Here is a 26,891-nt window from a genome sequence, read left to right as displayed (position 1 = left end):
GTATTGCACTGCATTGTCATTGATGTATGTATTGTAATACATACATCTACTAGTGTAGAAAACGTACCTGCTTTTGTAGCGGTCACAGGGTTCAGCTCCAGGGCTGAACGTCGTTTTATTGTCTGTTTCCACCTTTTTTTTTTTATCTGAGCTGTCTTTGGGGGAAACAGGGTTGCTGAAGACAGCTGTCAACTCAATCGCGCGAGTTAACTGCGCCGCCTTTTTGACAGAAACCGAATAGTAAAACGGCTAAAGTAGGATAGAGCGTTAAGGCCCTGAATTAGCTCTAGTCCTTAGCTATCTCATTGTAACGCAGAACTCGATAGATGTCGGTCGGCCGTGTGACTCTCAGAGGATTCAGTTGCTCAACTGTTTATTTAAAAAGGGTCGCCGGAGCCAAATAATAATAAGCATACGTTACTTTCTCCATCACATATATGTACGTTAGTAGCCTTTACAATGATTTGTCTAATTTTGTTTCGTCGTTCTACGTCGGCTGAGGTGTTAGTATTTAAGACATGCGTATACACTCTATGTTATCATTTACCTTTCTATGTTTCTTTATTCAATTAGGCAATACCCACAGAAAAACAGCGAAAAAAATGGCTGAGTCGGTAACGTGCTACGTTCTACAAATATTAGCACGGATGCAATTCGCAGCGAAAAAGCAAAGGCATCTTTCGTATAAAAGAATTCTACTTCTTTATTCCACTTGCTATGATTGTAGCAGCTACCGTAACCGTATATCTACTCTCGCATAGAAAAAGTGCTTTCATGACGGTGGCGGCGACGGCGGCTGTAACTTTTTCCACAGACAAATCATCTTGCACGTATCCACGTCCGTGGGAGCCACAGGAATCGTCGGTACAAATCTCACTGACGCAACACACGAGGTAGCCGACAATCGATAGAAACACCACACACACTATTTCACCTCGGGGCTGATACGGCGTAACGTATGTCTGTGCTTGACGGTTTCGGCGGATTATGGAAGTGGGTCCAACTATGCCGAAAGTTCCCTTCTGGATGATACCCCGGAGAAAATTACGTGCTTGGGCCCCATTTTCGCTTAGAAACTATTGCCGAGGTTATCTGTACATGGCTTTGTAAGGATCTGAACAGAAAGAAGGTTGTCGATAGGGTTGCCCGAGAGCATGCTGTGCTGTATACTGCTTGGCTCGCCTTGACATATTGCTTGATTTGCCATTGCATTCGCCGTTAGGATCACCGAGAAGTTCGGGGAGACTTAGCACCATTTCTTACTGAAAACAGTGATTAATAACTGTAACATAGCTTGTTTTTAAAATTTAGTTTCTGTGTAGTCCGCCGGAGTGGCATCTAAAATGTCTACGACTTCACTTTCAGTGAAATCGGTTTAGGAAGTATCATAAGATATCAATTATTTTAATTAATATCTTAATTATTAAGATTAAATTAATTAATTAATTATTAATTAAAATAATTAATTTAGAAAAATGTGCCTGTCTCTGTGATGCTGCCGTATTGTTAACTTGTTTGGGGAATAAACTAACACTTCTCAAATAGCTCGAAGACCTACATTTCTTTCTTACACTCACCGGAGCCTTTAACCAGACGGTAGCCAGCGCTAAGTTATGCCTGACTTTAAGGAAAACCAGTAGCTTTTCAGAGAACTTTTTTACAAGATACGTAAGGTTATCATCATTTGCCTATCGCGCCCAGCAGGCCCAACCCTAACCATAGATATCTGTCTCGAGCATTTATGACTGGTTATGGTGGTGGACGCATACCATCTAATTTCCCTTTTCTTTAATGGTTAAGGTCTAAACCTCATTTACGAGCATGAAATTCTACGTCCAGGTTTTTAGCATACTTGTGCGGGGCTGCAGCCAACATCTGCAATACTTACTGAAGTCACATGTTTTTTGGCACTGGGTTAATGTTATTATTACATTTGCAAATAACATGGCACAATTATATTCTTGCTGAATAAAAAGCTACTGAATATCACCTTCGCTCTTACGCTCGTAGGGGACTCTTAACGAAATGCCGCACGATAAAGTGCACGAGAAGATGCTGGCCTTTTTAACTACATGATTTTATAATCTTTAGGAGTGCGGAACCTATTCTGTTCCATTGAATTAGAATCGCATCTGCTTCTAGACAAATAAAACGGTTGTTAAATCTGCGGCGTTGTTGTTTGAAGTCCGTCGACCTTTGAACCGTTATCTCCAATATTAGAGAGAACCGTTCTTTATCGTAGGTATCCTCTGTAGTAAAGTAGCAGTCCCTTCTATTGACGATCAGTGAGATGCACGTTCCTGTGAAAGACATCGAAATAGCGCAAGTTTATTTATGTCTCTTTTGTGCAGAACTAATGAATAATTAGTTAGATTAGAGCCTAAACCAGTAAGAGTTTCAACGGCGTTTTCAACTACCGAATAGAACCAGCACGATAGATCAACTAGTCAATGAAAACGCGTCTTGCCTAGTGTTTGGGGACGTTTACTTCATTAAATAAAACCTATTTCTAATGGACGGTGGCCTTTTTAAGGCATGTTAACTTTGAATGACGAAATGGGAGCTATCTTGATCTATCGGTCACCTTTTCTGCTCGGATCAAGATCCTTCCTACTAACAATATATAAGGGTTACGCTATTATAGACACCGAGCGAACGATTCGCGCTTGCGGTCTACGACGAAAATCTTTGTTTTCCCATTACACGGCCGAAGGTTTTTCGGTGATGCCGTTTGCTGAATATCTATTTGATGTAACCGTGATTCACCTTTACTGTTAAGGACCGCGTTCGACAGTTTGATGCACTACCTTCAAACAAAACAGGCAATGGCTACTAGCGCGTTCTTCTTCCCTGCATCCGAAACAACCTGGTTGATGCCTTAAATGATTAGACCAGGTGTCGCAGGAACAATCTACTTTTATCCACCTATCGTTTAGGTGCATCTGAAAGAGGGGTGAAATCAGCTCATACAGTAGTATACAAAATGGCATAGTGTATAGTGGTAAAATAAGGAAGCCTCGAGTAACAGGTGGTCTACATTAGGTTTCACTGACCGTCATTTGGGTGGTTCAGTGTCAAATGGTGGCATTTAGCTAAACGCTAAGCTGAGTTATGGCTTATCAATGAAGGTGTACCAATGAGATATTCTGTATAGAATAAAATTTTCTTTCTATCCAACGAGAAGCTGATCGATAGCTTCGACGCCAGGATCCCGGAATGTCAAACCCTATGTGTGTACCAATAACTACTGAGAAGGACATTTAGATCTTTCAATTTTATCAACAAACTATTACAAAGAAAGGTTATCCCAACAAGGAAAAGACGCGTGTACGTATGGATGGCGGATGGAAACAACATTTATCAGATTACGAAAGCTGACGAGGTTTCCGATTGGTACACCTCTTGTGAAGTTTTAAAACCGCCTAACTTCATCTGTTGCTAATGGACGCACGCGCTTTTGAAAACTCACAAATTACTGAAATGTCCGAAAGGTGTCCCGGTATCGAACCGGAATGAGAAATCAAAAACTACTCATACATGTACACTTAACCCCGACCCACTTCTCTGCTTCGAACTTATAGATACACATTTACACAGACAACAATGAAAATGCTGCTGGAATCCTCTTCCGACTATTTTTTGATAGCGTTGTTTATCTATTCCATGACCATGTTACAGAGTAACCTATTAATGAACTTTAACGGAATATCTCATTGGTTAATTAGATACGAAGCTTTATAACATTTAGTTACAACGTTTAAGGAGTACACAGGGCCAGTTGTTGGCTAATGCTACATTCCCATGTCAAGTGGGCAGCGGGATGGGCATATCATAAAGTAAGGCTCAGGTTAGTAAAATAGAAGAGACAAATAACATTATAACTATCTGAACCACGAAAAATTTAGGTGACGCTATTGATTAGATCTATGCGCCTATGGTCGGGTAGACAACGCAAACCGTCAGGCTGTTGACCCGAATTTTCAGCATTTCGACCGCTAACAATAATAAACGAATCGCATGATTCGTGTTATTGTTAAATCAAGGGCAAGGCATGCTAATGCATATCAGTAATTATCTATAATGTGTTAATTTGTATAATGAACAAGTATATATGTTTCGGTTCAAGAGTGTCCGCTTTGGGTCAAGACATGTCAGTTAATAATATAAAAATGATATAAAGTAAAAAAAAAATGATAACAAGTCAATTCTTTCGCGTATCTGCTTTTCTAGTCTGAGCTCTTTCATTGAGTCAACAATGTTATTAATTGTTCAAATTACTCCGACTAGTTTATTACCAAAACAAAACCCATGTGGCAGTTCATTCAATAAATGTAGGGGCATTCAGTTCTTTCAAGAAGTTAATTTGTTAATGGACACCGGGCCTCATGTCTAGTTACCTGGTTTAGCTCTGATCAGGTTTACACGTTGCTCTATTCCTAGTCCTGGATTGGTACTTGGGTTAGTACAGCCCCGACTAACCTGTAGCTTAAACCTAAGTATAATGGCTATGCTTAGGTGAGTCGGTTCTGTTATCTCACTGTAATTATGCAGTTGATTGTGTATGAACATGTTTGCCAAGTGCTCTAAAATATCCTGAGAACAGGCAAGAGGGCTTTCGTAATTGTGGGAACGACGCTATGTCACGATGGGGTGGGGGCACTACTGCAAAGCTTCAATTGAGATGATGGTCACGTCGACTCGATCCGAGACCAAGAACATCAGAAGGCATTGCTGCTCAGCGACGCCTTCCGATGTTCGACGTGCGGGAAATACAGCCACCCTTCTCTTTCTGATATCAAGTGCATCATCGCGCGAAAAAGTGACACAGTTCTACACCGCCATTATAGTTAGTACGGTTATTGTTATTATGGTAAGATTCGTGCCCCATAGTTACAAAAAGGATTTTGGCGCCTGTAGTAATTCCGGGGTTGTCGCAAATCCTTCCATGAAGGCGGGTCAGCATGTAGGAAAACTCACGTAGAGCTTAAATCAGACACCATATATAGTATCTTCGCCTTATAGGTGACTATGCTATACTTGTATTAAATATTGCCGCAGTTATCTTTAGGTGTCAGATTTGTGAAGGGGCTCGTGTGCAAACGACTACCAAATGTCTGCTTTTTCCTAATTGAGGTGACGGGGTTGATCCTGTTAATTGCTTTTTAAGGAATCGACTCCAGTGGACGGGAGTTTTCATAATGTACTGTACCATTACGCATCAAATATGTCGTTGTAATTCTTATTGTCGACCAATAAATTAGTGATAACGCTTACCGTCAACATTTATTACACGATAACCACAGGAGATATAGAAACAAACAAGTTCAAGGAAGTCAAATAGCCTTCACTCTTAGTTTTATATATATATATATATATATATACATGTCTTAACCGTTGGGCATGGTTACATTGACCGGCCGCAAAACATATTTGATTGGAGTCTAAACCGTATGTTTTCCTTTAGTGAAAAGTTTAGTTCTGCAGAGGAAGAGCACGTGGAAGTGACTGATCTATCGGGTCCTTCCTCAATTTTTGCATACGCGTCTTCACCCTCAGGATACGTCCTTCCACGATATCGTCTTAGCGGCGGATTCGACTCCAACGCCTCCGGCACGCCAGACAGTTAAATTTAACTCAATTTGTTCACGACCTTTCGACTGATTGCTTTTATGCTGACTTGTCTCTCCGTTAGTAGAGGCACGTTCGGAGATGCCACTCATACATGAATACACCCCTTTCTCGCAAATAGCGCGGAGGTAATGTTTGGTGCTCTGACCCCTTCACGGACGTTTGCAGTAAGGGGAATCAGCTGACAACAAGAGTAGACGACGCCATGACCCGATGGGGTTTAGGGAGACGATGATTCAATTGTTTCCTCCAAGAAACGCTCATGTGTTTAGTTCAACCTTCTTACCACGGAGCTAACTTAACTGCTCAATCCTTCTAAGTATGTCTCGGAAATAGGTGAACTTTCGAGTATTTTCCTGTGCAACTAGCCCTGAAAATATTAGTAGGGTCATTTCTTTGAAGGCTGCATGTCTCAGACGACTTTGGGTGCGTGGGGGTAAGTAAAATGTGTATGAAGCTTATTGGTGTGTATGTTCGTTAATGGTAATAGATTTTAGGGCAGTTATTTTTAAATGTTTCGTATTTTGATGTGGCCATTTGTGTAACTTCAAAAAGGCGCGTCTTAGACTTAGATCATAGAATTTCGGTAACTGTGTAACTGGAATATTTCGTTACTTGTAGTTTGATGAACCATTCCGTAAGGCGAGCCTGATAAGACGTACGTTTGCGTCCTTCATTTATTCATATAGCACATAAAATTTCGTCGGCTAAAAAGCGCGAAAAAATTGGTCTCTTATTTGATTAAGCTCAAGATATTTATTAAAGGGAGCGATAGGTGGAGTAAAAATACTAACATCGATTTGTTGAGATAAGCTTTCAAGAGATCGACTATGATCGTGTAACTGATGAGTAGGCAGCTTCTGGAAGCTCGCAGAGTAGTGACTTATATCTGTAAAAAAAAAAAAAATAAAAAAGGATACAGGTAACGCATATTCCATGGAGTATACTTAAAATATGACTTTTTTTTTTTTTATTTTATATGGGCTAAAAGTTCATTCGAGCTTTTCGACATGTCAAAGAACTTCCGACAGTCTGATTTTTTCATGATGAGCTGGCAGCTATCGATTTTATGCAGGCTTTATGCAGTTCCGATTCTATTCAAATGGAAGCTGATGCGTTATAATACTACGCCAAACCTAGCAATATCTAACCCAATAATGAACTAAATCACCGATAGCTGCCCTTGGCATCGTTTTATTCATCAGGTTTGCCCTTAACCAATTAAGGTATAGCGTTTCATTTATGGGTTCACAGTAGTGCTTCATACTTTCTTTATGCATAGCAAAAACAATAGATGGCACTAGATTGGAACCTTTGTTTTTTGTTGTTTGTCTAGTTTCGACATGTCGGGGAAAATATTTCTTAATGATATATTGGTTTCGATTGACGGCAATACAAGCACAGCATTCGTCCCCAGCCTGGGAAAACCTCAATTAAAACATATTTTGTTCTCTGCCCTTGAATTTTCTGCGATTTATTTTCCAATCAGGGGTTATTAATAGGAAGGCTGAAAGATCCTTACGTTGCCAAACACTTCGAATTGCTTGCTCAAAAGTTGCTATTCGTTAACTATGCACACGTGTAAATTTTTCAACAGCATGTTGAAATATTATGTCACTAAAACCTGCGTCTCAACGACCAAATGCTGACGTATATTTACGCTTAAATTGCCCTTACGCATAGTCGATGCACATGTGGCCGCGATCTAACGATGACCTTAAAACACAGTGGCGGACTTCGTTACCGCCACCAATATACCACAAACCGCAGCTCCTTCATCCGTACAATGTGTTATTCTGTAGGGATCCCGTTTCCCCATATAACTATGGTTATCGAATGAAATTTAAGGGAAGAAAATCTATATGGCAATACAGGCGAAAGGTTTACTCTAACAGCGAGGCTTTCCGCTAGTCTCGTTACGCACACAATTATTCATATACGCTCACAGATACGCGCGCCATGCGCTCACAGGCGGCTATATAGAAGAGCAGCATTGCAGGAGCTAACACGCGACAACTATTTGGCTATTCTCCTGATGACGACGTTCGCTCTTCGTCGACTCCAAACTCGTCCCTGCCCAACGCGCCAAGAGGGATGCGAGCTACAGTACGACGAGTCCTTACCCTATGTTGCCCCACTAAATTTTCCTCCCGCCTGCCGGCAAGCCTCACTACATGTTTGTCCTTTCTTTTCTCTGCTGAGATTCTGCTGCTCTCCTCTTTTTCCCCCACTATTTCCGCACCGTTTCTCGCTCAGTGTCCCGTCGTCTCCAAGCGACTACGATAGCAGTCAACGGGCGATGATTGACGCCACATTTGCGGGACTTTGCTCGAGGACCGCTCGAGTCGACACTTCGGAAAGCGGGTCATCAGATGTGCGGCTGCTCTTGCCGACGATGGGAAATCTGCGGCGCCAAATCGAGGCGTACGTAGAGCGCTCGGATGGTGACAAGCAGATCTCTGACGAATGAGAACTTGTCGGAGTGAGGAAACTCTAGGATGAACGAGGGAGAACGGGAGGGAAGCGGGTGCTATGTAGGATGGGATGACAGCGACGAGAGTGAGTTGCAAATTGATTTTGCTGCCTCTGGAGATTTCCATTCGAAATGCAGAAGTTACTATTATCGTCATAGCTTTAGTCTCTGGGGTTTGCTTTTCGTCGCCCACAATCGTGATCATGGATTCGGCCGGGGCAGAAACGTCGAGGCAGAAAACGAACCCCTGAGATGCGCCGCAGCTGAAGCCACAGCTTCAGCTACGTCCTATTTGGTCCATCTCTGCCTGCTTTATGGGTTTTCCTCATTGCTAAGGCATTGAGCTTTTGGGAAACTCCTGGATTTGAGAGTGAGGGATTCTTCCTTGACACAAGTGAGTGCTACTCGCAGACTAGAGCAGCCAACGGCAAAACGTCACCACTGCCTTTGCCGCTTCTACCGCTGACTCAGCTTTGAATGCGGCTCCGTCCCTTTTATTTCCGGCCGTTTTCTGCGACGATGTGGCACCAGTGACATCGGAAGTTCTCAGCTCTACCCTTCACTCATGAATAGTAGCACAAAGGTGCCCTGTGGGTGCGCGGTCCTCAAAATTGAATCTGCACATTTTCTGTCATTATTATCGTCATCATCAACGAGGAAGCAGGAGCTGTAAAGCCAACAACATCGTGGCAGATTTTGCCATCCTCAGGCTGTGTACGGAGTTCACCCATTTATGGTCGATCTCGCTCTATCGCAGGCTTTAGAAGGTCCCTATGTTCAGAAAGAGCGGCAAGTAATACTCTGAGGTGTAGTAGCGGCGGCAATAAAAAATAAAGTAAAAGAGGAAGAGAGAGAAGACAAGTTATATATATATAAGCAAGCGGCTTGGATTTGTGGTTGGTAGGCAAGGACAAATATACAATCATCCATTCTTTTTTGTCATGCATTTATTTATATATTTACGCTATACTATTTGATCTATTACAACTTGGCTGCGATTGTTCGGCAGAATGTCCTCACCCTACGATCGGCATCCCCCAACGCGCAGTGGGTCCGGCTTCACTGTTACATAGTCCAGATCTTTTTGCGACTTCTCGTGCGTGTGTCAGATAAAATTCCAGTTTCTAAAATCACTTATTGGGTCGCATAGCTTCCGATTTCGAATGCGATCGAACAAACTTCCACATCGAGGCTCTATGTCGTCTTGACCTACACCTTTTTGTCACGGCGAGACTCGTGTAGTGATCTCGGCTATGTTCTCTTCCAATAAAACCAGTGCTCACACAGCGGATTCGCATATCCGTTCTCGATAAAGTAGAAAGGGACGTGTGTTCTTGGCTTTCTTCCACGAACTGATAAACACACGCACATTGATACGCCGCGAGCTGTTGCAGAAATTCGAGGTAATCAAATTGGAGTGCTACCCCAAAGTCCAAGTTTTACTCCCTTAGTCTAGCCGGACCTAACGAGAAAATAAGGCGTTTCGCTGGAGCCGCTACCGGCAAATGCAACTTCCAACCAGGTTGACAAAATTAGGTGAAGGTGTTAATCTCGCTGTTTTCCGAATACTGACCCCAAGAAAACTCGAGCTCCATACTTAGTTTCTATAACGGGGCCCATTTGACGCAACCCTTATGTATAAACAAGAAAAACTCACGGCAAGCCTACTTCATCCCGGGCAAAATGTTTGCATTGCGCTACCTTAAAGCTTTACGGTGGCGCCATTTCCGTTCCTTCGCAAGTCTCTCGTACTTCTTGGTATCGAAGGGCTTCCGCTCGTTAAGCACTCAGCCCGTGGTCAAAGCAGCTCGTTCGCGACTTCGGCCATACATCCACCTATCCCACATTGGTTACCAAAACAAGGTGGACTAACTCAGATTTTTTGTTAGCCGGCAAAAACGGGGCCTCGCAACCACTTGCTCTGCGCGCATGTAGAAACAATTACAGGTAGCACGTATATTCTTGACACGTTTGCTTTTAGTAAGAAATTCTACTACGAATAGTAGCTAACAGCAAGAAAGACGCTAGCTGAAGAGCGGAAACTGGTGACTGATTATTGGCGGCGTAGGTATAATACGACGTAAGGAACGACTGTATAGTTTACGTGTTGCAATAATGGCGTGATCGGGTATTTGTAATGAATTTATTAACGGTTATCGATAGGAGATTTCTTTGATATGAACAAAAGAGAAGTGTCCGAAATTCCACTTTAGGGCCTCTGTTACGCGCATCGTATAAGACAACGACTACAGGATGATCTGACAATGTATAAATGGTGTGGTGTACAGAGACGTTCAACCGCTAGCATAGACTCACTCTGTAGATTCGCTGAAAACCTAACCTATGTGACCTTTTTTGATCTTTACAATCAATTATAGAACTTTTTTTTTACTGCGCTTCAGTTTGGTTCAATTTGGTAAATGATTAGATGGATTACTAAGTAAAAAAAAAAGCTGCTGGCTAAAAATTATGTATTAACTTACTTATTACATATATTAATATATATTAAGGAAATATTACATATTTCCTTTATTACAAAATGCAAAAAAAATTTACTACAACGACAAATAATATCTAGGGAGTGTATTACTCATAGTCAGGCAGTTTCACACAACTAAGTAGATAAGACGCATAACTAAAAACGGCAGGCAGTGATGAAATTTTCTTTCAAACTGAATATGCTGAAAAACCCACTATTACGTAAACAACAATTGAAAAATCTATGATGATATGGTGTATTCCATATACGACCATTTGCAACGGTCGATTACGTAATGGTGTTACCCAACAATAAGCTACTGGGCCAAAAGGGAAGCTTGCCCTTTCATCCCATATAATTTTTTAAAATTAATTTCGATATCATTTTCTGTGCTACTGTTAACTGCGATACCCGATAGATTAACCCCCGTATTCGACACAATGTTGTTCTAATATTACTTCATACCTCATTTGGTTGCCCGAGGGTGAGTGATGTGGGGAAGTCAAAGACTGTTGGTTTCCGGTTAGTGGCTCGTTATCAACATCACGTTCCATTGGCGACTATTGAGCTTGTTGCCGATCTCGTTTAGCCGATGTAAAAGCACCGACAGCGAACTACATCCTAAACTAGCCAGATATATCAGGATCGCCTAGCTACAGACTTTACTTCGACGACATGCAAGCAGTTTAGAAAGCTGGTGACCTCGCTGTGGTAACGGTCGAGTCAGAGAAGGGGCAAATGTTCGGGCATTATCAACGTTCTACGCTTGATTAGCAATGTCAACGGAACGGAGCTAATTTTCCTCATCGCTGAGTACACGCTTTCGGCCACTGTAGAGGATGGCAGAAGGCAAGGGACGGTCAAGACGAAGTAACAGATAAACATACTATCCAATGTGTATTAGCAGCTATCGCTGTGAATATAAGGATGATGCTTACAGAGACGAGCATACCAAAAGTGAAATGGTACGAAGTCCATAAATGATAGACTCGAGAGGGTATTTGTATGGAAAAAACAACGGAAAGCGCTCTAAATTAGCATCTTTTACATATCCTTAATATGTACATAAGACTGTCTCGGCATGTAAATCCGATTCGAGCTTCAGATCCTCGTCTCGTTATTTATTACAATCAACTTGCAGAGCAGTATGCAAAATGCATCGGATGCGTTCCAGACTCAAAATTTCGAAAACACTGGAAAATTGGTACGAACGTTTTTTTTTTTTTTTGTTATTCGACCAAAATCGAGCACAATCTGTAGAGAGTTCAGTTTTTGGCATCTCGCTTATAATTGATAAGCTGATTAGAAAAAGCTACTAGACTTGAATGTTAACGCCATTTTAACAATATTCCCTTTGAAAACAAGGAATGAGAAGCCTTTTAGGACTCATTCGTGTAATTGTCCTTTGTGGTTGTCTTCATCAATGATTCGCGTTCTTCTTTCGGTAGCTTTTTAACTATGTATCGCCTTAGACAACTAATTCCTTCTAGAACGAAGCAAACCGTGCGCGTATGCCTCATTTCGAACCTAGATTACTTCTTTAAGTGTCTCTAAAGTTCATCACCGTACCAGGTTTAGATTACTTTCAGAGGCTGGTGAGCGTCATAAAAGAAGTTTGTAATTTTAAGACGTCGGAATATCGGGGAAGATATTAAATGTGTACCCTGTCTATTTCCGCGTGCAACCGGATCTGCTCGCTGTAATTTCCAAGGGTTCACTAATGGGAATGAACTAACACCTTGGGAAGGCTATGGACACTTTGAGCTAAACCTCTGAATATTCGCAATCGATCATTAAGAGGCGCTCCATTTTACAAACCCTACTCTGTAAATTCTCGTTCGTTAAGCTTACTGGCAAATCGACTATATAATATTGCCACGATCGATGCATGTTTACGCGTAAATGGGGCTATAGAATAAAATATATGAAGAAGTATATAGTCAGGCGTGCACTTGAAAAGGATAGATCGGAAAGAACGTCCATTTGCATTAAAGGAGGCAAAAGATTAGATCTCAGTTAAATAGAATAGGTGTAACTTCCCGATTTTTTACATGTTAACTTCAAGCAAAGTAGTTAGTCTTGCCAGGCTAATCTGATGTACTTAAGCACAAGCACCGTTATAAAATAAACTTATTCCTGCCTGGTATTGGAGTTCCAATACCACTCCCACGATATAGAACGCTTGTAACTAAATTGATTCGTACGATAAGTTATGTGGCTTGAACAGTAAAATATTAATTTGTGTATCACGCTTTCACTGCTTGATAGTCATATTCTACGCCTGGAAGCACTAGAAGCCTCCATGCAACTAACTAACTAATCGAAGAAAGTGGTCCCGACAATCTACTACACCTTTTCTCTTCCATCGTATCTACCAATTGTAAAAGTAGGATCCGTCCTGATATCACAACACATCAACGCCGTATTTACATATCCGAAGACAAGCACTGGATCTGCACATATATCTTTAGATCCATGTAGACATCGGGACTTTTTAGCCGTATTGCGTCCTTACGCGAACGGTAGAAAGAACACCTTGTATCCGACATTTGTTTAACTATGGTAGTGACACTGATAACCCCTCGGGCCAGGACTGGCTCGTCTAGGCTAACTGGCAGACGGCTGGAAACAGCAACGTGGAGACAAATTTTTATGGAGCACGGACCGCATTGCCCAAGGACGAGACGAGTCCCGGAGCATTAAGGAGTATCAGGACAAGGATAACAACGACAACAACAACAACAACTACAAAAACAGCGGCGATCACGAAGAACAACGATGTACGCGCTTCGTAACTTGGCCGATGGAATGTACGCGGCCACGGTGCGCAAAGAACGTGAGGCTGTAACCTCACATCGTTGATGACACGTACCAGGTAGGAGCTAGAGGGAACTTCCGTGATAAAATCAGCCTAACTAATACAACAACGACGACACGTCCAGCAATGCTGTGAGGCTAACTGGAGGTTTGGGGCATGTTATCTAGTTAGAGCAAGCATTACTGTTTTACGCATATAGATTCACGTACATGTATTTTACAGCAGACTGTTACATAGTTACATATGCAGGAGGTTATTCGATGTAGTCTTGAACACATCTGTATTCTGCGGTAGTTAGAAATATTAGATTGCAATTAGAACTAACCCCGTGCCTATCGCTAGTATTTTTATGACCAGGAAAACAACCACAAATTACAGGAAAACGTCCTGCTACAATGCGGCTGTAGGGAATCGCAATACAGAGAGAAGTTTATATTAAATGATTTTGACACTCGAAACATAAAGCGTGTCGTAACTACAAAATGTAGACATTTTCAAGAAATCCTTTCTGTCATGAGAAAAACTATATGGACAAAAGAATAGGTTTAATTTTGAGAAAAAGTAAATTTTTTTTTCAATAATTTAAAAATTGAGAAGAAGTCAACATCAACAAACATTATAATCAGATGACACTATTTGTTGGCCTCTGACTCTGGAGTGGAATTGTTGACTTCGTCTATTATCCGTCATTGAAACTATTGCTTAGTGAGAACAAATGATTTATTATTGTTTGCTTTGTAGAATCTTTTAACACATCTCTGCAATTAATATGTCATAACCCTTTTCCGGTGTTTTTTTTACGAATACACATATATATGTCGTTTATTCTTTTATCATATTATCAACATTTACATAGAAACGAGCAAAATGCCACACCTGTGAATACTACTCACTTCTCGGCATCGGTCTATATATTGGCCGCACGTAATCTTATATATAGATATATATATATAGAATAGGAAGTATTTGATCACATTTTTATAGTAGAACATTTTTACACAAAAAAAAGCTTTTTTTTTTATTTCTGGGTGCACGAATGTAAGAGACTTTACCATAAGCTAATCTATTTTTTGAGCATTTTATAGAAACCTACATAGGATAAGAAGATTGTGCTAAGGAACAATCTCTTTATCTCTTCATTTGTCATTGTCTGATGTATTTTATTAAATTTATTTGCTTCTAAGCATCAATCAATTGAGGTTACACAGGGAGCGTGTAGGACGTGCGTTTTGAGAAAGTTGTACTTCACACCTGTGAGGTGACAGATAAAGAAAGTGATTGGTCACCTGTAAGTTGTAATAAAGTTTAGTCCTGTTAATGCTCTGACTGATATGACTACAACCTACATAAGCTTACGATTATCAGTCTTCTATACTACAAGTAGAGTGGCTACGGGGATACGAAGCTGTTGGAAGCTACAGCAACGAAAATGTTGAAACAACTTCGGATGCGCTAAGCTGACATGGGTCTGTACGCTAAATACCTGCCTACGCGAAGTGAAGGATTTACCATGTGAATCCGCCAAAAGGATAAGCCGAGTTGCAGTAGGCCAAATCGATCTGTATTTTCTAAACGCGATCGCTGTCAACTATTGCATCTAGATATTCTATTCTAATTCAGGTCGTTTGGAGAGAAACAAAACGTGACAGGGACTGTCGCGTAGTTTGTCGTCCTGCCTAAATACCACTGTTTCCTCATCTGATGATTTATGTGACGTTTCCTGCGGTGTCGACATTGTGGTTCTTCTAGTCATTTGGCTTGAAAAGCCTTAGCAGCGATAGAAATGTATTAGAAAGCAAAAAGAGTTTGGCTACTTTTGCAAAAGCAGGCACTGACGCTTATGGTGGACTAAGCTTTTAGGCTTAACTTGTCCTTGTAAGGAAAACTTCGATAGGAAACGTTGATAATAAATTATACGATCTCACTACTGTTACTCGAATAGCAACACTAGCAGCCGTGTTATTTGGCCCATATGGCCAGCGGTCTCATATTTATTAACTTATGTTATTTTAGGGTAAGTATTTTCTCATTAAGGGTGAGGAAGACATTTCACTCAATTATAATATTGCAGAAGAGACTTAATAATAACAAAAGTATTATTAGTTCAACCTCGTTTTTACAGAGCCATGAATGACTCTTTCAAGACGAAGACAGTTTCCAAGACTGTAATTATCTTGATTAGAAAATGGGTTGTAGGATGTTTCGTCGACCAACACGCTTACGGCTATATTATATAAACTAAAGAAACTCGTTAACTTTTATCATTCGTCGTTGTCAAGTTATTTAGCTTCAGTTACTGCTGCATCAAGTGAGCTTGTGACCAGGTAAGAAGTTGAAAGCAGAATCAAGCGGCAAATAAAAACTTCCGAGTCAAGCCTTATTGTCAATTGAAACTTTATTTTTTTTTAATTAAATTAATTAAAATGTTTACTAAAGCTATTACTATTCAACTAAAGTTTTCGAGAATACATATTTTGGCAGCAATATTTCTCGGGGAATCGCGTTAACTGTCTCCTGGGCCATATCAATGTTTTTGCATTACTCACATGGATTTAATGCGTATACACCCTAAAATCTGAATGGCTACATTGCACTCCTTGGCTTCAGACAGGCAAAATCTTTTATGGGCACGAGGCAGTTTACGTATAATACTCTGATACCGAAGCGGGTCACTCTAGTTCCGTATCCGTTGAATACTGCGGTCCACTTCTTAGAATCCACATTTTCTCTCCAATAGGCAGCTTATAAAAGAATATTTATGCCCGAAAACACATTCGTTCTCGCTGAGTGAACATATTTCTAGGCAGTTTACCCAGGGAGACCCCGTGCACTCGCTTTAACAACATTTCCAAAACAGACAAAAGGGTCTCCACGGCTAGAGCAACGGTTTGCACTATGAACCTTAAGGTACACTGAAGCCTGAGGCCAGACCCATTTCCACTAACGGGTCGGCCCGCCCCGTCATCGCGTACGCGTCATCGTATTACCGAGCTGTCATTTCCGCATAATATGTTTTCCTAAGCGTGGTTCGTGGAGCATTCAGTGAGGCCACACAGATAGGTCGCCGGTCGCCGTGAAAGCTATTTTCTCAATCACTACAACCTGGAAAGTACTTATAATGGTACATAGGCCTAGCAACAGGTAGGTTTGAAAGAGGGTCAACTACTAACGAAGCTCTACGATTAAAAGGCGGCGTATGCTACAGTACACCTGTTTAAATGCACGAAATCATATGCAAAATGGCTAACAGGAAAATCTTCGCCGCGACCACTTTTAAGATCTTAAGCAGAAGGCTGTTGACATATAGAAACATTTATATATTATCCTCTTGTATTGCCGGAATCCTAAAATGACATTCAGAATAACTTTTTTTCTGGAAAAATACGTTGCTTGGGAAAAAACGACGTACGTTTATATATATATACATCAAAAAACATCCCATCCCATATGAACATGATCATTGTAATAGCTATATAACCTGATTGTCGATCGTTTCTCCGCCTCGTATATATATTTGTCACTACTTAAGGCTTACAAAACTGCTTTCCAGTTTCAAAAATATAGCACCGGAACTCACCGGGACAACAAATGCTAACTGTAGTGTCACCTTTGCATTTCTTATATACGATACCAGAACAAGTACGCAGTATATTTACTGTCTAGTGTATCAATGTGCTTATGGATCACGTAGATCTGCAATGGGCCACGGACCTTGTCCTTGGCACCGACTCTGCTCCAATGTATCAGAAAATACGTCGGAACACGTAGCACTGTCACAGCGACAGACCGACACTCGGATAAAGAATAGAGGGAGAAGAAAGGAAAAAAACCACGAATCTCAGTTGATTGAGGCTGAAGTTATAAACTAACTCAACTTGGCCCGATCGAGACGCAGCCGATAGTTGACGCTAGCTTATAGATCGCATACGTTGTATAGCTGATTTATCATACCGACATAGCTTTAACTGGGCAACGTGGGGCTTGACGAAACTACACGGTGAGGTACTAGTTCCTTTCTCGTATACTTCTACACTAGGCTGTATTAGCTATTAATATTCGGGTACAGTTTCGAGCACGGCCTGAAGCACATTTTCGGTAATTGTACATTATACCTAGTCACTCAATCCTCACTTGGTCTTGCTACATTCGCGTCCTAATAATGACGACACAAATATGACTGATTACTACGCTGAGATCAGATTTAAGGTCTAGGCTTCGAACAGAATGAGGTAAACAGCAGTGAGGTAATAAACAGTCCCGCTAGCCAGAGTCGGGCTAGTAGAAAATGCTGTTTGATTTTAACGATAGCGTTATTCTTTTCAGCCAAATAGGGAAGGCCGGGTAATGGGGTGTAAGCATCGTCGGCGCCTTAGCGCTTTCCGCATCAGTACTTTTTTCACACATACGTTGCAACACGGATCCAGAAGCAATATATAAAGCGGGTTTATACTGTATTCTCCATGTAAATGTATATAAGGGCTTAGGTGTGGTTTTAGCTGAAATTTGTTGATAGAAATTGGTGCATTGAGAGAATAATTCTACACTGGCGATACATGGAAAATATATAAACGCAATCGCGATTTCTTCTAAATCGAAAAGTAGGTACTACGAATCCTGTAACGAAGCTACCGATGTGTCTCTTATTGAGCCTAATCTACGTTTGTACGAGAAACGAATTGATTCAGAGACTTTTATGATTTTGGGATTTATTTTGTCCTAAAGGATATTAATCCCTGTGAGTTACAACGTAATCGACACACATCTGCCTGCCTTTCTAGCTATAATTGCGTAGTAATTTTGATAGCAGTTGTCGAAAGCAATCTGACTTGACTGAACCCCTATATTGTCAACGCTTAATTGTTTAGTACGAGTACAAAGTTGTCTCCTACGAATTTCGCAAAATTAAAAAAGCAACAGGTTAACACTGATATTTAGACGTCTAATTCAAGGGTCAGAATTCAATACGTAAATTGTCCGCGACGTCATTAGCATCTATTACTGATGCAGGTCGTCCATATATGCCGGGGCAAACACGGCCCATTTATCAATGCGTTCTGGTGAGACCCAGCTTTCTAATATAATCAGCTCTGCAATAGTGGACTACTATTACATTTACAAGCAGAACTGACACATTAGTAAACAACGCTACCTGTTTCGGCCATATTGTATCGTATGAGAGATATTTTCTATAGGCCCGAAATATGGGAATTTCACAATTACAAGCGTCTCAGTCAAGATTACTGCTGTAATAATCTGGTACGCTTTTGTGGATCAGGGCCACCTAAACTTCCCTAATTGGGCTACCAATATCGAGTCAGCTTTTGTCTCCATGGTATGAAATTTATCATTCTGGATGCAGCAAGCTGAAATTAATTCTTTGCGGAAATTGGGTTTTTTTTTTCTCATTTCTAAATGATTGTAGAAAGTGCACCTTATTAACGGCTGTTTAGGTTTGCGTCATTTCATAATACTAGGGGAATTATTAAATAACTGTATGCTAACTATTGGAATTATTATTACCTTGTGCTCTTTGCCTATTACGAAGTTTGTTACCGCTGCTGATCTGCTCGACATTTTCTGGACGATTCACGTATTGCATAGTCGAACAGGAGTTTATTACCAGCTGGTCCTCTAAGATCAGTTAACTGCTGTACGTAACATTATCACGCATCATTATTATTACGTGTAACATTATCACACTACCGTTCAACAGTTCATGCAAAAATACGACTCACGCAAACTATCTTATGGGCAAGCAAACATGGACAAGAGTTTGGGTCAAAGGTGATCTGTCAGTTGGGATTACTCTGCATACAACCTCTGCTTGAATCTCCAGCAGTAGAGCCGGTTAAGGCACTACTAATTGTTTATTTATCGTCGTTAGAGGAGACAGACTTTTACGTATAGCGCTATTCCATTTTCACACGACCTGTTGGTGTCCCGTCCTTTTGCAGACGTCATCCCAGTAGCGACAGCTATCGTTCTCCAATGCAAACATCCTTCTTTTTTAATACCACAGGACTTTACATGAACGGTTTACTGACTATAGCATCACGCCAAAGTCCTAGTTGGATCCAGCAAATTTTAGTCAGACTATCTAGTAATGCAAGCAGCCCTGCAGCGGGACTCAGTTGCCGAAACAAAATCTAAATCCTGGCTACATCGCAGCCATTGCGCAAACATTTGTGCTGTTATCGCCGGATCGCAGACTGCTGGTGGAAGGCAGGCCCAAGATTCTAGGGCCCATTAGCGACAAGTAATATTACCCTCATGGTAGGTACTGTTTAGTTGATGATGACCTCGTACGGCGTAAGGGTAAGCTTTGGCATTATAATAATATTAGGACAATCAGAACCGGCAGTGATGTAGTCAGCGGCACAGCGTAGGCGTCTCTATTCGTAGGCTTTTTTAAAACCTTAAATTAGTTTTGAAGTCGCGTCAAAGGAAATTTGCATGTAATTGCATTGGCCTGGCAACAGGCCGATTCGATCGCTTGATACGAAGAAACGCAAGCCTCTATGTGGAAACAAGAAAGGCTAGAAGAATTACTGGCTGTCGCGTTAGTCAGTAGTCGTAGCAGAAACAAATGCATGATATAAATGAACTTGCGAGGCAACCGTGTTCGCGGTCACTAAAGGTGCAACGACAGCCGACTTAGACGTAAGTTTGACTCATTAGATACATATGTATATGGCTAACTTATGTTAGCTGATATATTATCAGCTAACATAAGTAAACAACCGAATTTATTGAGATCAAATCCAGCATCTAATAGAAATAAATGTTAGTATTGATTCCTTTGGTTACGGTTGACGCAGGATACACCGCATGGTAGTCGTCAAGCAAGCCCTTGAAGCGAATTTTGCATAGTGTTTTTATTAATTGTTTTATATATCAATAGCAATGATATTTTTCGCCGTGCTTGAATTTGAACCCTTTTTTCTTCATTGTACGTACTGTTAATGTGAATCAAATCCAGTCTGAGATGACTATTTGTCCGGCTAGGCAGTTCTCGTATCTAGCCATGTCAAGGTCTCCGATTGACCTTGCTGGCAACAACACGCCCTTCGTTAATCAGTGAATCTCATTCGTCTCACATGTTTACGGGAAACATATCGACCCACACAGCCGATAACAGTGAGCGTCCTTGAAGAAGAAGCGGGAAAACTCGGATCGTTTCTCCGGTTGACAGCACGGATCGGTGCATAACTGGCTTCATGGAGCCACTCAAAAATAGTCAACAGCTAATCACATCTATTTTGAACCGAATTCACGAAGTACTGAAACAAAATAAAACAGCAACATATACCATGCCTGTGTGAACGAATTTATCGATGGCGCAGTACGAATCAGAAGCCATATTATCAATGTTTTTAGAAGCATTTTTTACAAGATTCGAATACGGAATGCGTCGCTGATTTCCTCACATAAACATAGGATTTTTTTCTTTCTTTTCTTCTTCTTCTTCTTTGTAATACGCATATGCGTAAAATGATCAAGACCACTTCGCTTCTAGTTGACATAGGAGAAAAGTAAATATGGATTTTTTTTTTTAAAGAAATGCTACTTATATGGATTTGTAGAAGATATTTGACATGTTCTCTATAATTTCAGTCACAACGTATTGCTGCCTGGCCGTTTCCTGTTACCAGGGCAGTTAACTGTAAAACAGAGCGCTAAATTTACTCTTAATAAAATTATAACAAATTTTAAGCAAACCTGCATTGAACTACGCTCGACTAGCCTATTTAATAAAAGCAGATAAAAAAAGTTTATAAACAGGTTGGCATTAAGATAGCATGGGTGCATCTTAGATTGTTATTCTGACCCATTTCCCAGGCTATATGTTGAGTGTAAAAACGTATCTCAGCCCGTTGTCACCTTTTAAAATTTGCGCGTCAAACATGATTATCAAGGCTGTTTTCACGCATATAACGCGGCATTAGCTAAGACTCATTGCCAATAGACGACTCGATGGCAATCCAACCAGGGATATAAATACCAAATTCAAGAATCATGCAAGCAATTGTAAAAACCGCAATAGTTAGTATTGCCGCAGTAAAATATGCTGGAGTACAAATATCTCTCCCTACGATAAGTATACGACGAGATTATAGAACAAAATAAACTTTAATACAGCATACATTATTGCTGAAAAGTTGCTCCTTTTTCTTTCTATGCAAATAAAGTGAGAAATATTTACCCAAAATTGACCTCAGGTTATCCTAGAAAGTCAAAACAAATGCTTTTTTCCAAATAAACGGATTTTGTCAAAAACTTTTTTCTTATTAATTAATATTACGATTTGTTAATAATAATAGCTCAATTATATAGCTTAAAATCGAACAACATTGCAGTGAAAGACCTCTATAATATAATACTTCTCTGTCATCAGCGCTGTGGCCCTTTGCTATTGGTTCACTCATTTGCACAGTCAACAACCTACATATGTCTACTATAGAACGAATAGACGGCCGTCTTAAGCTGATTTACACTAACTAGACTAAGCAGATTTGTATGGCAGCCGAAATAGGAAAGTGTTCTAAATAAAACAAAAAAAGAACAATAAAATGTTCTATTTTCCAGTTTTCGTTCTCTTGCTATAACACCTATATAGATCACTTACTTTGTATAATCGTATAACTTATCTATTAGAATATAATAGTTTGGCCGGTTTCTATTTATTACTACCCTTTTTTTTTAACATTTCGTTGACTGTATAACTAAAATCTTGATGATCTCCTTTGGCACAAGGCAGTGTCCTTCGAACTAGAAAAATCAAATGGAGCGCACTCGTTAAGCCGAAAATGTTATTTTTAATTTCACCCTGTTTTTACCTGCTTTTCAGTTATACCAATTTAACCGTGCATTGTACACCTATCCCGGATAGTTTCGGTAGCTTTTACCTTAAAGTTTCAGCTGACTGCGAAACTACGTCAAAACAATGCCAACGGCTTGAAACAGCATCAAGTGACCTATTGCAATTGTAATGATGAATATTCATTTTAGGACTTCTCTCCCATTGGTTTGGGATACAATATATTTCGTGTAGCCGACGTAATACGTGTCATTTTTGCTGGCATGTACATATCCTATGTGCCAATAGCTCAGCCGTCTACAATAAGCAACGAAGCTACACACACAATATTGTTTAGATTACTATCATGGGGTACAAAATATACAACGCTCTCATATAGAAACATCTCCGGGTTTACGTTCGTACACATTCTTACGTCGGTCCCTGTAGACTCAACTCTGACCAATCCGAATCTCTCATTGGTCCGCCGCCTACAATCTACGTTCGTCCTGAACTCCTAAATCTCTGGAACAGAGACATCGCAAAGCAGAATAGTCTTGGAAGTACAACTGTCTCATATCGATTAGGATTGTCCTATTCAGCGGTCGCTATCAGTAGTCTCACTGCTAACGCCAAGCGGCTTTTCTGCAAGTCAAGGGAAGCCTTCTCTTTTTTGCTTACCGTTGCTCGCGTTTTTTAGTCGAAATTCGTTAGTGAACGTCAAAACTATGATGTCCAAACGCTGCTTGCAAAGCTTTATCATCGTCTTGTACTGTTCTTTGCTAGACTTTATCTCGACCTTATTCGATTTCGACCTTTGCGCAAACCATTTCAGTTCCTTTCTGTTTGTGAATATTTTTCGTTTGATGTGACTTTCTTTTTCGTTTTGCTTTTTTATTCTTTTTTTAACGTCCTTCGGATTACACGCCCACATTTCGGACCCCCTGACTGAAGTTACCTATTAGCGCCACCGCTTTTTTCCTCAATAACCCCCGGGTTGCGATAGCGTTGTACTAATGGCAGCACTTTGTCGCTGGCGTGGACCAGACATCTTTGTCTTTGCATTTGCCGAGAAAATCTTGATAAAAGAGAAATCAATGCAACGCTGTGTCTATGTGTGCTAGCCATCTGCCCGAGCTCCGATAACTGCGCCGCTTGACAAAATGGCTTACCTGTTAGTTATCGACGTGTGTGTCCGATATGGCGCATGAGGCATATATCCACATGCAAATTCACAACGACACCCAAACCAAAGCAGCGATCTGCCATATTGGCATCTATATGCGTCTATGCAGCGTCGGCATCGCAATTACCGTCACCAAATGACAGAGGGCACACTATAGTACCGCTTGCAATGCATATCGCCTGCACGTACTAAGATCCGAGAAGGTACTGTCCTTTTTGCAAAGTTTCTTTACGCGAGCCTCCTTTTCCTCGATTGTTCGCATTCTGCTGAATATCTGAGCGTGTTTCCGCTAGTGTAATAGATGACGCTGAGATTAACGGCAAGGTTGTTCAGAGGCGTCTTGGATCCACTGAGTATTCATCCACAAACGGATGAAGCGATGTCGGATGCAAAAGAACAGCAACACCTTGCCAGTTGACGCTTGCGTCATGCGCAATAATACTGATAAACGCTATATACAGGGTTCGCCTTTGGGCCAGGATCTATATATAGATTGTCCTACCCTACGTGTATATATAGACATAGGGAGTGTATCGAATCGTTTTTTAGGTGTAGGTTCCATATGGCACGAATCACTTTTATGAATGTGAACGTTTTATGTATCTCGTACCGTCCAGATCTTTTTTTTAAGTGTAATCTGACTAGCCAGCCTTTCAATCAGCAGAGATAATTACCAAATATTGTCAAATCAAATAAATGGAAAGGTTAAGCGAGCATTGCGTGAACGTTTCCTGTTATTTAATAGAAAAAAAGCAAATGACTAAATACAAAGTCTGCGTCAATACCTTTTGCATCCTCTACGCTGTAGTAATTAACGACCATCGCCAATATAAAGCTGCACTAACAGCAGACTATCGAATGCTTTCGGTTCTTCCTGGTTATCTTTTACCAACTTAAGAATGTGCGATAAACATTTAGGACAATACTGACGAATATATGAGCGGGCGTACGCAGCGGCTGTAGATATGCAAAAAAAAGGCACGTCCATTGCCGGTAACTGCGTGCGCATTCACGGACATTCCTCTGATACGGCAGTAATGCAAGAAACAATGTCTTGCATACAAAGTTACGGGGTACTCTTTAAGCAGGAATCCCGAAATTTGAGTTGGAACATTTGAATTGCCCAAATGTGGAATAGTGAATCGACACGATTGTCTCTATTGTTACAGTCATTGGCGTTGGTTGGTGAACTTGGTTATCGTCCTTTCGTAAGCCTGCTCATAAGGTTCCAGTAATAAATGTTTCCCTTTTGGTGACAGCCTAAGCCGTAACTCCTCACAATGATGAACGACTTTTGCATTAAGCGCATCCATAGAGCATATTTTATAATTTGTCCAAGTGTTAATATATAGTTTTCACCAAGTGTACAAAGTAAATATCATGAAGGTCAGGCATGGCGAAAGATAACCCCACACCGTGAGGTCATTTCGGGTTTAAGAGTATTTAGATCTAGGAGGTCGCATGTTCACTAGAAATGTTTTAAGAAATTATTCGATGAATTTCTCATAGCAAGAAATAGAATCTAGTATAACTAGTCTATAACTATCCAGTGATAACTCAAAATGCTCAAAATGTCATTCAAGGCTTACGATTCTAGCAATAAATTCACTAATTAATCACAAGACATCTTAACATACGCACGTTCCATAAAAGCATGTACCAACCTTGGAGTGCTTCACAGCACTTCCTCCGGTGCGAAGCAGCACGTACGAGTCATACGATGCCAACACGTTACCTAATCAACAACGCTTTAACCGGTTAGGTTCTGTGGTATTATAGGGACTTACGTCTTCCGCAACTATTGTCACGCATAGCTAGTATGTATATGGCCTATATTTTTTTCGTCTGACAGGTATAGGTGCTTCTATAAATAGTCATTCTTATGCAAAGCTTTGCTGTACCGTCTCAGACTCGTAAAGATTAAGTCTCCTTCGATGATAAGTTATTCTGTTCTCTAATAAGCTTCAGGATTATCATGTCAGTCACATTGAACACAAAGGGTAAGCAGCGTTAGCTTCGTTAAATTTTAGAACTCACCCCTTTGTTTCAACGTCAAGGCATTACGTTCACTTTTCCACCGTTTCTAATAAATTCCAAAACACGCAACGTTTGTTAGGGTCTAGCGATGGATATTTTCCTTCAAATCCCTTACCGCTTTGGAAAAACCGGATAAGCAATCGTTCGTTGTTTTCGTTCGTCGACGGGCCACATTCCCGCTCACAGACGCCTGCCCAACTTCCCTCCATTAACACGAAGCACTTACGACGAAGTCTTTGCGTCCCTTGCTTTCACTCTCTCCTCATTACTATTCACCATTTGTTGGTCCTTCTTTCTACGAATCGCAGCATCACGAAGCGTAGGTTTGCGACCTGAAGAATATCTTTCGTAGGTGCGGACAACCGTCTTTTCATCGGGGACCTCTAAGAAGTTACGCTAAAGCATAATGGCGTCGCTGACTAGACCGGAGGAACACGAAAGTGAGCTGACTGAATATGTGACCGTGTCCATAAGTTCTTTTTTCTATAGATTTGTATTTAACCGAAAAAATCAGGATCTTAACTATGGCTGTCGGCATCCTAGTAGTCTATCTCGTTCCCGAGCGTTCTAGGTCTCTTTCGACATGTATGGTCAATTTGTTATAGGCTTATTGTAAGGCATTGTTAAGGTATAAGTGGATGGTTATAATTTCGTTTTCAGTACTCGCATTACCGAACAATCATATTATGCCGAACCTAGTATATTTCGTGAATGTGTTTCTACCCATATATACTCATATATATCAATGGTTTTTGTAATGGATTAGGTTGGAAAAAGCTCCCGCCTTTTTTTTAAAAACTTGCTGTTTATTTTTGTACCGTCTGAAAGCGTTTGTATTTATATATCAGTGTTATATTGTGTTGTGAGTGCCATTTTAACTTGAAAGATCTTCTCACAGTTAAAAAATCTAGATAGAAGGATGTGCATTTTCGACACCTTCTCTACGGCGCATTTCGTCAAAGCCAAAACACAGCAACGACGATATCGATGTAAAAATTGTTCAAAAATAATTTGCAAAATGTAAAAATGCTACCAAAGATCTCCTACGAAACAGACACTCAAGTGGTTCATTTACTTGGTCCAGTTGTCCGGGGCCTGTTGTAGGGCGGTTCCAATCTTTTGGCCAGGCTCGTACAATTTTTTTGAAACTTTTTTCTGTAGTAGTTCTTGGTGACCGTGGAGCTGAACTGTATGAGCTCATGATGAAAAATTACTCGACGGTCGAAGAACACCGCAAGGGTACCTTGCTTTCGGACCTGTATCGAATGATTCTACTTTGATTGGGGTTTGTTTTTGAACCGCTTCTGGGAAGATTACTTCTTGTACTGCTAGTCATAGTCGTCACTTTACATCTAATTGCCCACAACGCCGTGTTCAAGCTTTTTGGCTCCTCTGAGAGTGGGAAAACACATCCTTTGATACAAACTCCTCACAGACTGGATATTCAGCTCATTCGGTCGTAATTTTGCCGCA

At 40.7% G+C, this 26,891-nt stretch overlaps 1 protein-coding gene across 2 annotated transcripts in view; it reads right to left on the bottom strand.

Moving 5' to 3' along the window:
• The window catches only part of LOC111244858 (uncharacterized), a 71,502-nt gene that overhangs the window by 4,122 nt on the left and 40,489 nt on the right, over positions 1-26,891 (bottom strand). Inside the window, exons 4-6 of one of the 2 annotated variants that reach the window (XM_086979249.1) lie at positions 6,423-6,517; positions 2,808-2,942; positions 68-2,300 (exon numbers count right to left, since the gene is read on the bottom strand). In XM_086979249.1, coding sequence (XP_086835375.1) covers positions 2,283-2,300; positions 2,808-2,942; positions 6,423-6,517 — 248 coding nt within the window. In that variant the 3' untranslated portion in view covers positions 68-2,282. Of the gene's footprint in view, positions 1-67; positions 2,301-2,807; positions 2,943-6,422; positions 6,518-14,707; positions 20,679-25,045; positions 25,117-25,418; positions 26,882-26,891 lie in introns of those variants that run through there. The other variant, XR_015320393.1, reaches the window with a different exon arrangement.

Source organism: Varroa destructor, unplaced genomic scaffold, assembly GCF_002443255.2.
Source record: "Varroa destructor unplaced genomic scaffold, Vdes_3.0 BEIS01000002.1, whole genome shotgun sequence".
NCBI classification, from domain to species: Eukaryota; Metazoa; Arthropoda; class Arachnida; order Mesostigmata; family Varroidae; genus Varroa; species Varroa destructor.
Note: the sequence above shows the minus strand (reverse complement) of the source record. Positions and strands in the feature narration are given on the sequence as shown.